General features: G+C 41.6%; 1 protein-coding gene across 5 annotated transcripts in view; it reads right to left on the bottom strand.

Moving 5' to 3' along the window:
- LOC139210382 (membrane-associated guanylate kinase, WW and PDZ domain-containing protein 1-like) overlaps positions 1 to 16056 on the bottom strand; it is an 88153-nt gene that overhangs the window by 29422 nt on the left and 42675 nt on the right. For 2 of the 5 annotated variants that reach the window (XM_070840422.1, XM_070840423.1), the window contains exons 3-7: positions 4433 to 4552; positions 2808 to 2996; positions 1376 to 1598; positions 665 to 747; positions 75 to 110 (exon numbers count right to left, since the gene is read on the bottom strand). In XM_070840422.1, coding sequence (XP_070696523.1) covers positions 75 to 110; positions 665 to 747; positions 1376 to 1598; positions 2808 to 2996; positions 4433 to 4552 — 651 coding nt within the window. Of the gene's footprint in view, positions 1 to 74; positions 114 to 664; positions 748 to 1015; positions 1064 to 1375; positions 1599 to 2807; positions 2997 to 4432; positions 4553 to 16056 lie in introns of all 5 variants that reach the window. The other 3 variants (XM_070840418.1, XM_070840419.1, XM_070840420.1) reach the window with 3 other exon arrangements.

Below are 16056 nucleotides of genomic sequence, written 5' to 3'. Positions count from 1 at the left end.
AGAGGTCATGACTGTATCATACACCCAAATAAAAACCACCAGCATAGCTTTTGTTTTAAACACAAAAATCTTACCAAGATCAGTCTCTAGGTCTTCCGTATGTATCCCTTCTTCTCCAAAGTGAAAGCAGGATGAAACAAAAGAAACAAAATGAAGAGTAGAAAAGAGGATGGAGAGCAGAAGAGAGGTGGGACGAGGATGGAGGAATCAAGAGCAAATAAAGAATGAAGTGACAGTCGAGGGAAAAAGGCAGATAGGGAAACAAAAAAACCCTTAGTTTGATATTAACAGGATAAAACAACAACAAACTGAGCAATGTACTGTAGTTTGCCACTCTACATTTCACCACTTGATGGTGCAATTTTGCAATCTGTGTCCTGACTTCTGAACTAGTCGACTGTCATTTGAAACGTCTTATTTATCTGAGGATTATTTATCATTTTTAGGTGACACTAGTAACTGTAAATAATAAGTCATTAATATTTACAACATGGTAAATGTAGAATAAATACCATATCGATGAATGTATACAATCAAAACCAAATCAAACTTGGTAAGAAAAGGTATTACCAATGTTACCAGTACGCAAATGTATGAGACATCAAGCACCTAACCCACTACACAGAAGTGTGAATGTACATTTTCATCATGTTTAGCAGCTTACCATCATCATCACACTCTTCCAATGGCCTGGAGGCTTTGTCTCTACACCGAGGATCCAGCCATGATGTGGTCTTTGTGTTGTGGCTGAGAGGAAACAACAATACAACAGAACAATTCAACACAGGCCATCAAACCGACGTATAAAAGCACAGCAGGGGCGCATGAATGCATCAATAAGAATTAGAAAGTAAACCACGTCAGCAAGTTTACAGAGGACAGCAGGCATCTGCTGCAAAAAAAATGAGAATAACAAAGCAACACTGGCAGGATATCAACAAGAAAGGACATGACTTTTCCCTCTATTGTTAAACAAGAACATACTATAATTCAGTGATAGCAGAAGTGAACATACAAGCTCTGAAAATACACAGCCATGTCCTGGTGGTGTGCCTTTGTCGCGCTGCAGAGAGGACAGAGAGGTGGAGGTAGTCAGGTGATCAGGATGTGATCTCCTTTAGAGATCGGGACATGCAGGGATTAACAGGAAAGCAGTGACACCCAGGGGGCTGGGCAGGTTGGCTGGGGAGGTCTACAAACCAAATCATGGGGGAAGACAAGCCACTGGACGAACAAAAGGGATAATGGTGCAGGTAAAATACAAAAAAAACAAACAACTATGGTATGAGCCATGGTGAGAAATGCTTGTTCAGGCTGTGCAAAGAAATTTTGCAGCACATCAAACTGTAAAATGTTGCAGGTTGTTGATACATACTCTATGAAGTAAAGTTCTCCATTCTCAGTGTAGGCCATCTCCCAGTTTTCAGGCAGCGGTCCCGTCGGTTCCTCCGGAGAGACCTGCGGTTCTGCAAAGGTCTGCTGCCCACTGTCTGAGGTGGAGGTGGCCGCATTGTTCAGACCACAGGATGGAGCATTGTCACGCGCGGGGTATGGCCGGAGGATGCCGCCGCGGCTCTCGTCCTGGTCATTAGGGTTACCTGTGCACAACAAAGGAGAGGGGAAGAGGCTACGCACTAAGGATCCTGGGTAACACAACAAGCACAACACGGAACGACAACACCAAAGAAGAACAAAAAGACAGTTTATGTCTCATGCATGCAAGAAAAGAACAGATGAAATAAGCACATATGCTCACTCTGGATACTTTTGGCACATATCATGCAACTACAACCACACCAAACCCCCAGCACTTCCCCTTCCCCCTATCCTAAGTTTGGCTCCCGCCCACCTCTAGTGTACTGAAAGGGCCTCTGAAATATGCTAATTCTTTCAACAACAGTCTTTCCCAAACTCTTTTTGACTCCCACCCCGTTTTACCTCTCCACTCATAAGCCTCTTTCTCCTAAAGCTGGCTATCCCAACCCCCATCCCCACTCGCTCCCCAGTTCTGGCCCAATGTTCTGCACCACTTCCGTAGGCCTTTCAGGTTTGATCAAATGCTAATTCAACACTCTGGCAGCCTGGCAGAGGGACACAGAGAGGACATAGATTCACAGCATCAAGAGAGGATAAAGCACTCAAAAACAGGATAAAGCTCAAGGGAGAGATGGAAAAAAAGGTGAACTTTGGGATAAAAATCTCATATTGTCACCTATTAAAAAGTATATGTAATATAGAATTTGTTTTATGAAGATGACAGTTGTGCCAAGATGTGTTGATTAATTATCTGGCATGAATCATCACCATTACCACCTGAGGCCTTTGGTGAACATGTACACAGCTAGAGGAAGTTTAATGAGCCAACGCAAGACAAATGAAAAAAAAAATAAAGGCCACATGTAGGAAAGGATGTGAGGAATGTAACAAGGAGAGAAAATAACGAATCTTGAGAGTGTAGCCTGTAATCTACTTCCTGCCCCACTGCGCCCCTCCTCGCAGGCAGGTGGCAGTGTTTGGAGTCTGACGGAAAAGGAATCAGCATCACAAAGACATGATGTAACTGCCAGACACCCAGTGCCGTACAACAGAGGAGAGGATCATAAACATACACACATTATCCCTCTCCTTCTGTACTCCTTATCTTAGGCACACACATGCACACACAGACAGGCCTAAACAAGCACCCACTCGAGAAGAAACACAGCACGGACGGAGCACGCCGCACATGCACAGACACAAAGAAAAGCTGCAGCGACAGAAACTTCAACCAACAGAGAGAGGCTGGAGAGGTGCAGCTCGGCCTTCACCTGTAAAACTGTTGTTCATTTCCGTGGCCTGGTCGTCATCGTCGTCGTCAGCAGGCACTACTCGGGTATTTTGCATGTCATTGTAGGACTTGGTGCGCCTTGGGGTGGACTGCTGGGAGCCTGCATCACTGAGAATCACTGTCCCAATGATGGGCTGCCTTGGCGGCTTGGGGGTCCCATAATAGTTACCTAGGCAACAAAAAGGACATTAGCATGCTTGAGAGACACGGGAGGAGTGAGAAGGAGAGACGGAGACCGAGAGAGGAAGCCAGGCATAAGAACGGGCAGAGGATCTATGAAACCTCCTAATCTTTTGCCGTGAGGAAACGACATTAAGCTGGATCACAATGTGACCACAAATCGTGGAAATAAGCGGCTGGTGTGAAAGCAAGATGGTTCTAGTTTGTGTTTGAGGCTGCAGGGCTGTATTGTCTGGACTCTGGAGGCATACTGAGCAAAAACAATGGACCAGCTCATAACACCCAGCTTGTTTTAGCAGAAACTGTTCAAGGCAGTGGTGCAAACAAAGAATTTATCAGTTTTTTTTTTTTCTGGCCTGGGATGAATCATGTATCCATATTTTCTTTGTAAATATGAGAGGAAGAGGCAGCCTGCTGGCCAAGGAGTCTAATTTATTCCACATAACTGCAACATTAAATGAGGAGTCAAATATTTTGAGAAATATGCTTATATGCTTTCTTTTCTTGTTAGCTGAGAAGATCAACCCTCTTTCTGCATGTGTCGGTTCAATATGAGGCTGAAGCCAGAAACCAGTTAGCATACCTTAGCATTAATGCTGCAAACAGCTAACCCAGCTCTGTCCATAGGTGACAAAACCCAGCTAGCAGAGCCTCTAAAGTTCAGTAATATATTATGTTTCATTTGATTGATTCAACTATGGATGTGGTTCAATCTTATCTCCCCTCATTTCCTATCAACTGGCTACAGGCCACTATCAAATAGAAACATTTGCCCAAGAACACATGACATACATACAAAAACAGTGAGGAAAAGGGTACATGTAATCAAATATGTTTCTATCTGATTATATAATATTTCTATATAATTAAACATGAATGAATACTCCTGTGTTCTCCTGGCTGTCTGGATGGCCACAGACTCCCGTGGACAGGTATTTGACATTGTCTGCGTGAAAGGGAGAAACGTGCCAACACACAGCAGAACCGGTGCCAAGCAGATTAATGTTGTAACATTCTCTCCCAGCCTCATGCACACGGTCACACACATACGGACACACACAAGTTAGACTTAGCCTCGCAAAGGAACACGCAATGCACGAACACAGATCCACACACGCACGCACACATGCCCACGTGTTTACACACACAGGTTTGTGTCAGTATGAGACTTAGCGCTGCACAACACTGTCCTAATCAGAGTGAGAGGGGCAGATGTGGAGTGACCTGCTGTCTCCTGGATGCATCTCCCCCCATCATGCACAGTCTAATCGGAATCAACTGAGTGCACTGTCTTACAGCCTGCCCACATGTAGGGTAGAATAAATGTTAATCGCTGCTATGCTCATTGTGTCCATGGAGAATCAGGACACCTGTGCTATCAAGAGTGTCAGCTATGATCATGATCATGATCATCATTATCCTCACCTTCATATGTTCCTATTTCCAGTAGTGTGCCACTCTCCTCAAGTTCTAGGAAGTCCTCCACAGACAGGAAGTTATAATCCACCCCTGGGACCTCTCCGTCTCGTGAGGGGCGGGTCGTACCTAAGGACAGGATAAAACAAAGTTTAGATGGGGGCAGATAACCCGCTGAAATTCAAGCCGTGTGCTTACAGTTTACTGAAGGTGAAATCGTGTTTTGCCTCCAAGCACAACATGTTCAATATGCGTCTCTCACAGCTGCCACACTGTAAGCCCATCATTAGTGTTAAACACAGTCAACATCCCAACATTCACTCAGCTTTCTGGAGATGATGGGTAAGGGTTTCCAAAGCAGTAAATGAGGGAGTTCTGAAATCAAGAGGGTGTGATTGTAATTCAGCGCTGTGATTGGAGCAGAAGTGACGCGTGAGTGGCTGTGAATATTATGTCAGGAAATTAAATCGAGGCTCACATCTCGAGCTATCTCACTCCCTCATGGGAGACTGCTGCCTGCTAAGTCAGAAGATAAAATAAAGGTCACCTTAAGCAGCAGGCCTGATACGGTTATCAATCCATCAATTTCTTCATGGTGAGTCTGGAATTGTAAAATGCACTGGCATAATAGTACTATAGTCGTTTTACTTAAGCTGTTATTGATTGTTAAAGCTGCATTGTCCCTGTTATGACTGCATTGCTGAGCAGCTACACTCACTGCATTCTTAGGTGCTGTTAGATTTAACAGTAGTACAATAAAAGCTTTTCAGACTGAGACCATTTAAACCAAGACCGATTCCTTTGTGTCCAAGCACAAGAGATAACACGAGATAGTGAAACTTGCACATTAGAGTGCAATCATGCTTTGATTTCAAATTCTGTTGTTTATTAAAAATTTCCTTGCTGCCCTGAGCCCGATCCTTCTACTGGAGTTAATGATTGGTGGTCTGCGGCGTTTTTACTTTGTAGTGGAAACACTTCGAGGGAGGAAGCTGACACCAGACAATGGAGACAGTGGCTATTGTGCCTCTGTCTTTACAAAAAAGGAGATGGGGTGACAGGCCAGATGGTTGATGGGAGTTGTAACCCATCTATGATCAGGAAAGGAGTGTATACATGCGTGTATATATATATAGACAAACAATGTACCCTCATACCCATTTAAGGCAAAATAGACTTCAATGTCATACAGAGGAAGCATTGTGGGCCAGACACAAAGCCTCTGACTGGATCTCAGCGATGGTAAGCAGACAAAAAGGAACAAGTACCTCATAACAACACTAAGAGTCTACAACCATGCTAGCTGCTCTCTGAGGCTGTACTCATGCTTTGACTTAAATCCTTGCACGACTTAGTGTAGCATGTTAGCAATGCGAACATTTAATAATGAGTGCTAAACAAGAACAACAGCCAGAGATGGCCAGAAGAGAATGCCATTAGTTTTGTTGGTATTTGGTCATACACCAAAGTATTGGACAGATTGAAAGCTCAAAGTCAGAGGATCATCAAAGTGACTACAGTTCCTCCTGAGGGGGACATGAATCTGTGCATGATCAAGTCGGCACCAAATTTCATGGAAAACCCTCAGATAGTTGTCGAGACATTTCAGTCAAAACCATAAATGTCATCCTGCTGGTGAAGCTATAAGAAAAGGAGACCACCGGCATCAGTAGGAATCCTCTGGGAACCATGAATGTGTGAGATGTTCATCAATTAATCTTTCATAGATCACAATCCATAACTAATATTTCACAGGACAAGTAAAAACTTTGACCTGCTAATAGTGCTTGAGGAAAGCCAGGGTATCGCCACAGTCATTACGATTCATCCTCTGGGAACCTTGAATGTCTGATGCCACACTAGCATGGCTAAAATAGCAGAAACTAGTGCACAGAACTCATTATGCTTCAACATCATCACTGTGTTCTACTCTTGATGGGTGAGAAGGGTGAGTTGACACAAGACTCTTGCTTGTTCAATAGTTAACCTGCTCACACCCCATCCTTCAGGGTGAATCCAGCCCACAAACACCTGATAATAAGTCTTTACTGTTCGCTGCTCAGTCCTACACCTGCACTGCCCTGCACAGGCAACACTGATTCTCTTTATCGCTGTTAGCCATTTTGAAAATGATAAATTCAAGATAAACTGATAGGGAAGAGGCAGTAAAGTTGAGGAGGAGTTAAGTTGAGGGGATGTAGTGCTCAGAATGTGAGCTACAAAACAAATCCCTCTCATGAAGATAAAAGTGGCTACTTACAGCAGCAGCAGCACAAGCAAAGTGATGCTTTGTATTCACCTCAGAGGATCAGGATGAGATGAAAGTGAAGTTGTCTGGGAGTTTGAGTCATAGGATTGGGTGGTCCCATGGTGGGAGATGTTTCTGAGGCTCAGTGTCCTCTAATGACTCTGTCTGCCGAGGAGGGAATGAAGCTGTTATTCCAGGCTGTTCCCCACTGTGGAGAGCTTTGGTAGGATGACTAATTCTGATGGGCCTATATTTCAGAATATCGAAAGCTGAACACCTCATTACAACAAATATGTTATGTGTTACGTCATTATATGTTTGGAGTAAAACAATCGTTTCTCTAAATGTTTTTTAGTGGCACTGCATGGATTTTGTAGACTTTACTTACTTACTTATCAGAGAATTACTCTGGAACCGTTTGACAAGTGAACTTTCACATGAAACTTGACAGTATGAGCTTCAGGGTTACGTAACTTGATTTTCTGTTTGAACTCTGGTTGCTGCTCTTTGGCATTGTGCATAATTTAAATGAAATATTTTCAGCAGAGTACGACATCAGTCTTGTTGCAGGGGAGCAATCAATCAGCTGTCGCCACATTGGGACATATTTTACGATGTCACATGAATGCTCATTCATTGCAATTCAATGTGAAGCTGCTGAGTTACAGATGCAATGATAACCACTGACAGAATCTCGCATTTTTACTGGAAAATTATTGATTGCAACAAGAGAGGACAAAGTAAGGAATTTCAATTTTACACCTAATGCCAAACAAGAGCAGAAACTCTCCTCCTTCTGAGGACAGAAAAACCAAAACAAACGGAAATTAAACTTTTCAACTGATGGTCAACACGCATCAATCAGCAGTTTAAAGGTGGACTAGTTCAATTAAAGCTGGGCAGTGACACCAGACATTTATAATGGTCCATTATACATAATGAGTAGATTTAACAACAAGTAGAGTCTAATGCCAAGTGGGCAAAATTATGTCTTTACTTTTAAATCAAGACAATAACTCATGTAGGTCTGACTCAATAGTAAGATCTTCATGGGAATGGTGTGACCATAAGGAAAAATGTGATGGTTCCAGTCTCTCAAATTTGAGAAATTACTGCTTTTCTTAGTCTTTCATGATAGTAAATTGAATTATTCTTGGTTTGCAGTTGTAGTTGTAAATTGCCCTAAAATTGTTAATGGATAAAATAAGCAGACAAAATGTGAGTATTCACACCTTTCTATTTCTATATTATTGTAAAACAAGACACTTGATAATGCTACCTTTGGCGTTGGCTAATTGCAAAGAATTCCCATCAAAATTTTCCACTATTTTATGGACAAAACTTTTATGGACAATTTGCTTAGTGTGGGAGGTAATGCCTATCTAATACCCGGCAGTTTGTCCTCAGTTGGACTCACATGGTCTGAATGCTCAGTGTATGTCAGCAACAGTGAGGTCAGACTTGTCTCCTTACCATCACTGTGGAGAGTCTCTATTTTCTCTGGCCAGAGAAACAATGACTGGGTCAATCTCAGCCCTGACCCCGGCTCTGATGAACTAACTTCCATTGATAGTCGTCAATGAGCTCCATTCTTTCACTGTGAGAAACCGGCTAGTGCATGCATGAATGGAAAAATGAAACACAAGCACATTTGGAAATGTCTTCACTTTTGAAATACCAGCAAAACCAACAGAAAGTAATCTTTGTTCAGGGACAAGTTGGATGCTTGTTCATCCAGAGAGCATAGAAGAGAGTATAAAAATGCATGAATGTTAATTTTTCTATCCAACTTTGTTGCACTGATAGGAATAACAGTCACACCTGTAAAATAAATGCAATTCAATACAAGAACAAAACAAACCAATGCTTAAAATAACTAATGAGGTGAAGCAATATCTCTCTGTCACTGCTAAAAAACTAAACATTACAAAGCTTCACAAACCGAGCATTTATTGCACGGCTATTGCGTTGGATTACAATATTTGTTTCTGCTGCCTGTGTTTCTTGTTCTATGACTTTCCCAGTAGAAACACATCCAAGGTAAAAACATTCAAAGCTTTATGAAACAAACATGTACGTTCCTAAAAATAATTTTAATAATTTATCACAACTGAAAGATCGTTTGATTGACTGAACGTTATTAGAGAAAAAAATGTTTGAACTGTGGTGAAATGAAGATCAGTGTTCTGCTGTCTGCTTTGTTTTGTTCTTAGAAAATCAAATATGACAGGCCTGGGCCCACTTCTGCAGGCATCACATATGCTCTTGAGACACCACTTTTGCACACTGTGTCTCAGGTTTCATGGTGCCAGTGTACTCGCTGCTTTTGATTATTCACAAAAAAAAATGAGACACGTCTCATTGGTTTTACTGATGGCACTAACACAAACTTCAATGTACGTAACTGAAAAGCTGCTGCACTCTTTCTGAAGCTAATCATTCGAGTGGCTTAGGAGTTTCATTTAAAAATTCATCATGGCCAATTTGCAGTGTCTGTAAATGGTGCAGGCTTACCCTTGTGTTAGTGTGTTTGCTCAGTATTTGCAGTGGTGTTACAGGAGATCGATCCTGTACGTTTTCCAACCACATCTTTTGGCTTTAATTTCATTTTGTGGTTAAGAGGAGAAAAGTGGTACATGTACATAGCGTGTATCATGCATAAATGAGGCAACACATAATACACAAAGAGGTAATATTATATAACAGTGTTCGTATGACAGCTTGTTACATATAGAGAGGCTTCATGCACATCTAACACGGGAAGCTGAAGTCTACACAGGAGCTCCTTCCTCAGTAACCAAAACATACTAATGTCGGCCAGGCTGAAGCTTCCACAGGGACTCGCAGCTGAGAGTGTGTTCACTGCTGGTTCAAGTATTTAAAGCCAGGAATACATTTGGTAAAAACCTGATGAAAGGAGATTTACTGTCTCAGAGAATAGTTACTGTACTCTGCTACTCAGCAGTCATGTCATTCTCTGACAGTGTTTCTTGTTGTCTTCAGGTTTACATCTGACGCTGTTAAGGATACATGAATCACTGAAAAATCAATCATCCGTGTTAATAGAACATATTAATATATCAGAATCAGAATCAGCTTTACTGGCTGATTTGACTTTTTTTCCCCACTGCTCTTGTGTACTTACACATAATCAGACAAAAAGGGAGACAAGAGCAACAAAGCAAGTGGAAGCAAGGGGAACCAGCTAGCCTATTTCTGCCCAAAGCTAACAAGACCAGCGCTGAAACACCTCTAAAGCTCCAAACATGTTATATCTTGGTATCTTGGGTGTATTGGTGCAGCATGTGGTTGATAGCTGCAGATGTTACAGATGTGTTTTTTTCAGGATGGAAGCTTTAAAAGGCCTGTACGTCAATTACTAAACCATAGAGAACAATAAGGTAAAGTAATCGGTTTACTGTTAGATCACTTCAGTACCAGTTTACACATCAATGAGACAACTTCGAGACTTGAGTGGGGGCAACATAAACAACCACAGTGACGGCTGATGGGCAGAACGAAACAGGAAATTCACTGATTGTTGTCTATCAGAGAATATAACACCTGTAGAGTAGTTTCCCCGTGAGCTTGATCAAGAGACTTCAAGTGCCACTGCCTCTTACAAAGAAAATTATCACAACAAATGACTTCTTCAAGGATGTTTTGGCTTTAAAACCAGTTGACAAGTTAAAACACCCAAATCAATATTTCAACACAACAGTGGCTGTCAAAAGACGAGATGCAGTGAGAACAAAAGAGTTCACACACTGTGTGCTTTACCCTCACAGTGTGGAGTACAATCAAATAATGCATCTCAGGAGCAGCAGATGGATCTGTGCGATTCTCCTTGTATGCAAAAGGCTTCCAACATGTTAACTAACAAAAACAAAACTCTCAGCCATGTCAACAGCCATGATTGCTGCTCTGTGAGGCTCTGTGAGGACACCAGTGACCTCATGATGGTGCTAGATGATAAGCCAGAGGACCATTAAAGTTAGTTAGTTAGTTAAAAAGAAAAAAAAAAGATCCTGAGGGCAACATAAATGTCTGTAGCAAATATTAATGGCAGTCCATCAAATGGTTGTTGAGACTGCCCTCAGAACCATAACTGTCAGCCTCATTGTGGCGCTAGAGGTGGCATCAGGGGATCACCAAAATCCTCATGATTCATCCTCCTTTCTTCAATGCTTGTACTAAAAATTTATGGCATTCAATAGTTGCTAAGACCATCGCAGTGGACCAACATTGCCATCCCGTGCACTATGTATGCTACGGTGACGGCACTGCTAAACTGCAATTAAACCTTCCTGTTGATAAAGAGTCATGTGATGAACTGTTTTGTAGTGAAATACACAACCTGCATCAGTGTTTGATTTGCTGGTTGCGTACAAATACCAACCTTTGAGTAACCAAAATACAACCTGCTTCCATCGTCCTGTCAGACTGTTGTCAAACATTCATGCAGCTATACAGTCCTATACATACTGATACACTATAATGGGAGACAGTAGCAATGTGTATACCATCAGAGATCTTGCTATGCTGTTTACACCAAGGCTACAATCTTTTTAAACTCTGTTTTAGGCTGTTGCAGGCAATGTTGCAAGTCAGTCGGCTGTACTACATCCATCATATGGCTTCACCAGCATTATACTCACAGCTCCCCTTTGTTACCCTTTACTTTTACTGTGAAATGAATAAATATAATTCTCTGTCTCGTCAGCATTGCTTACAAGCATCTTGTTTCCCTCCCTCCATCTCTCTTGATTTCCTCCTTCGTATCTACCTCTTTTTCTTTCTGTGCTCGATCTGTACCTCGGCATAACTTCCTCCTCTTCATCTTCATTTGTCAGCACAAGGAAGTTTAATTTCTGTTTCTGTCTTCCTGTTTTTGAAAATATTCATAGGTTTTAGTGGGCGGACACAGCAGTAGTCTCTAGGTGTGATGAAGCGTCCACCACAACTGGGACGCTTCCCTGCTTAACACACTGTGTCCAATCGTCATCAATGTCTCTTTTAGTAACAGCATAAATCAGAAGCTCTGGTCTAAGAGAGGGAGCACTGGGCTGTTGTGACAGGGGTCATCTGCCAAATGGTGGAATGGCAGAAAGGAGAAAGATGGAGAGAGTGGAGGAGGATGAGGGTAGTGAAGACACACGACACACAACGGGGAAAAACAATCACCTAATGGGCATGTGAAATCCCTCGCACAACAAACAGCCCGCACTTTCTCACTCATTCTCACCTCTCGCTGTCTGACAAACAACCGCCACACGACCGAGAAGCCAAACACAAACACACACAGCACCTCTGGCTTGTTGCGCTGCACACTCTCTGCGCTGGTTCTCCACACATCTCCACTTTCATCTTGTCTGGGCATCGTATTATTGAGTGAGCGGCATCTCGCTCACATTCTCACGAGGATGAAGATGGGCATGTGCATGCGTGTGTGTGTGAGAGAGAGAAAGAGAGAGAGAGAGAGGTATTGATCTAAGCACTGCTAAAAGGATAAAGGAGTCCAAGCAAGCCTGTCCTCACTTCCGTCATGCCATCAGCGTTGTCTCCATGTTTCTCTTTAACTGCACTGCTATACCTGATGCTCACTCTGTACAACGCAAAACATACCAGTGCCGTAGGGAGTCGAATAACTGATTAGTTAAAGGACAGTTAATTAATCAACAGTAAAGCAAAAATCACAACATTCACAGATTCCTGCTTTTTAACGTGAGGGTTTTTTCTGCTGTAGATTAGCAGCTAATGATTATTTTAATTGTCAATTAATCAATCAATACTTTCTTCAATTAAATAATCATTGAGTCTACAAGTGATCATAAAGATGTCTGTCACAGTTTCCCAAAGCACAAGATGACATTTCAAATGTTTCTTTTTTTTATATGTAAAACCCAAAGATACTTGTCTTTGTTATATAATTTACAATTATATAACAAGTCAGAGAAAAGAGAAAAGCAACAAATCCTCCCATTTGAGAAGATGGAACCAGTTTATATTTGGCATTTTTGACTTAAATTACATAATAATGATATATATATAGAGAGAGAAGAGAGAGAGAGAGAGAGAGACCATTCAGGAGGTGGACACATTAGTAATATATGACCTAATCCAATTGTCTGCATTGCATGTTACTGTAAGGTGTAAGGAGTGTTATTCCGCCATCCTGTATAGGAAGTGGAGGAGCTAAAAGATATAAATCAAGAGCCTAATCTTACAAACCTAAGAGTAGTGTTGCATGTCTGCTCACTTTTCACCCCCACTGTACTCTGCTCTAGATTTATCTGCCGAGTCTGTATATGGCACAAAATTTACAGTAAACACACACACACACACACACACAGGGTGCAGGTGTGAGCATCCACGCTGACAGAGCCACACAGACACACAATCGGAGAGGCAGATAGAGACACAGCTAGAGGAGAGAAGAAGTGTGTAAACACATATATAGTGTATTCAGAGTGTGGACTATAAATAGCAGATTGTGGAAGCCAGTTTCTGTCCTCACTGGCAGTTCATAAAAAGCTCCAAAGCAGGGGACATGTGTCCCTGAAGTGGCCTGTTTGAGTGCCTGCTATGACCCACATCCTGTCTCCTAATACTGGGCCACTCACTCACCGCTACTGAACACGGATCATAAACTGCAGGAGCATCCAAGCCATTGAAGTCATTAATTACAGATTTTGACATTGTGGAGAAATGTTATCAAATTACAGTAGCTACTCTACCTGTTTGAATCACGATGGACACTTTTACCAGCCATTTCAATATGAACTGGTTATCTTATCTGCAATCATTTTCAGCTCCGTCATGGTAAAAGGTGACCTCTCCTCCACACATAAATGCCTCTGTCTTGGAGACTACCAAGGGTGTGAATGAGAGGAAGATTAACCTGAACAACCTCAACCAACTTGGAGTGCAACATGGCAGCAACATCTCTCAGTGAGCTAAACGTGCTGATATGACTGAGATGGCCTTCATCTGTGAGCAACAATTACCGTAATGAGAGGCCTGGCCTTACTGATGATGTCCCGAGCCTCAAGTTATGACCCAAAGACAATGACTGTTTGATTTGTCCACATTCTCTCTTAGCTACTTAAAAAGATGACATCATCCCGGTTTGGATGAGGTTTCTGCTTATTTCAACTGAAGTAAAACCTCGTTTCCACCTGCACCAAAACATGTACAGTAAATAGAAACCAACTTCAGGTTGCTTTATCTTATCAAGATTGGCTGAGTCAGTATGTAGAGGAGTTTGCATTTTCCAAAAGTTTTTCAATGTTTCTGCTGCTCCACACTGTAAATGAGCAAGTACTTGTGGCCATTTTATGTAGCTTCAGAGAAAAGCAGATTCTGAGGCCATCTGGCTAATTAATCTTTTACAATTCACAGGGCTCAACTTTCACCGTTTTATCAGCCAAGAAATGTATAATTTCCTTCATATATAGCTCCACATCATTTGGCATTTCATCATCACAGATATATGGATATGGATCCACTGAAATGTTACGACACTAGCAAACACATCGAGTATTTACACAAGGCTGAAAATGCCTAACACTGTCTTTTACTGTAGGCTACACTGTAAAAAAAAGAAAAAAAAAAACATTTTTGCATGAAAAGAAGTTGCTCTGCAGCCCTTTCTGGTGGGCTGACGCAAGCTGTGTGAGTTTATACTAGCAGGGAAGCTGTTATCTGTGAAGGCTGACTAAATATTTCATTCATGTAGCTGAGTGAATGTTTGTACCAAATAAAAATGGCCCAAGCCTGCCAGGGATATCCACAGATGACATTATGTACTAGTATGCACATAAGTAGAAGGCTTAAGGATTAAAAATATATGATGTGGTAGAAACTGACATTTTTGAGCTAAAAAAGAAAGATGGATGTTGAGTTTTAAGTGCATCTGAAATAACATTTCTTAAAAGTCTTTAAATTTTATGTCTATAGTATGGTGTATAGCCTGGGGCAGTGTCAGTCGGTCCACTACTTTGGTCCAGACTGAAATCAACTATTGGATGGATTTGAAGAAATGGATGGAGAAGAAATTTTGACATTCGTGGTCCTCAAGGGATGAATCCTCTGACTTTTTCTTTTGTGCCACCAGCAGTTTGAAATATCTAAATATCTAAATATCCGGTGAAATATCTACATCTACATGATGGATTGACACTAAATTTAATACCAACATTTATGGTTCCCAGAGGATTTATCCTAATAACGTTGGTGATCTACTGACTTTTCTCCTAGTGCTCCATTGCCACACTGAGGTTGACATTTGTGGCTTTGATTGAAATGTCCCAACAACTAATGGATAGACCGCCATGGTCATTTGCTAATTAGCCAATGTTAGCATGCTAAACTTATATGATGAGCATTTTAAGCATTATATTTGCATTTCATCAGCATGTTAGCATAATCATGTTAGCAGGATGATGTGTTAGCTCAGATCACTGCTGCGCCTCAGTACAGAGCTATTAGCATGTCTGTTCATGTTTATATTTAACATAGCTGATATTGATTATCGAGTGAAAAACATACATGTCAACACTGCCTCTTGTCTAAGCACTTAACTTCTGTTGCCATGTTGTTTTGGTCACATTAAGCCCTTTGTTAGCCGAGTTACCTTGTTGACTGGGGACGTTGCAGCAACACACTAAAAATACCTTTAACCTAGACTTTATTTCTGTCACTAACTCCAGCCTGAGGATTAACCCTCAGTCAGACACTGGATATCTGCAGACTATTGTCTCACCTGAAACTCTCTCCACTGCCATAATATACTCACTTGAAAGCACTGAATTGCTATTGCGTGCAATTTGAAGCATGCTCCAGAAGTCGAAAATAAAAACGTTAAAGTTTTCAAAGAGCTTACTGTGTGCAGAAGCTGTCTGGTGAAAATGAAGTGCTGTTTGAGGTGTACATTTTCTCCTCGGGGGGAGTCATGCGATAAGCCTCTTAGCCATTTGTCTTCACCTGCACATCTATATGAATCTTCCTTTGGTTTTAAGGTGTTTAAATTTTGCTGTGACTTTTTACATGTTTGTTAATATTTGTATCATGCAAACAAAAAAACACATGCCGTGCTGGAAGTCAGACTAAGAGTGATATCTATCTCTACTTCTTCTGTAGCCTCTCAGTGCATGTGACCTGGGGCCATGATAACCCGAGTACCTCTCCATCCACACCCACCTGACCTCCTGTGTTAATGTTCAGATCTTCAATCCTTCAATCACACATACACAACTGCTTATAATTATGTCCACAATAAATGAATAATTAATAAAAAATAAGAAAACCACACACACACACACAAATACAGGTGAAAAAATGTCCTCCTGTGTATTAACAAAAGGCAGTGGGGCACTGGCAGCAC

This window comes from Pempheris klunzingeri, chromosome 11 (assembly GCF_042242105.1).
Source record: "Pempheris klunzingeri isolate RE-2024b chromosome 11, fPemKlu1.hap1, whole genome shotgun sequence".
NCBI classification, from domain to species: domain Eukaryota; kingdom Metazoa; phylum Chordata; class Actinopteri; order Acropomatiformes; family Pempheridae; genus Pempheris; species Pempheris klunzingeri.
This window is presented reverse-complemented; position numbering and strand designations above follow the sequence as displayed.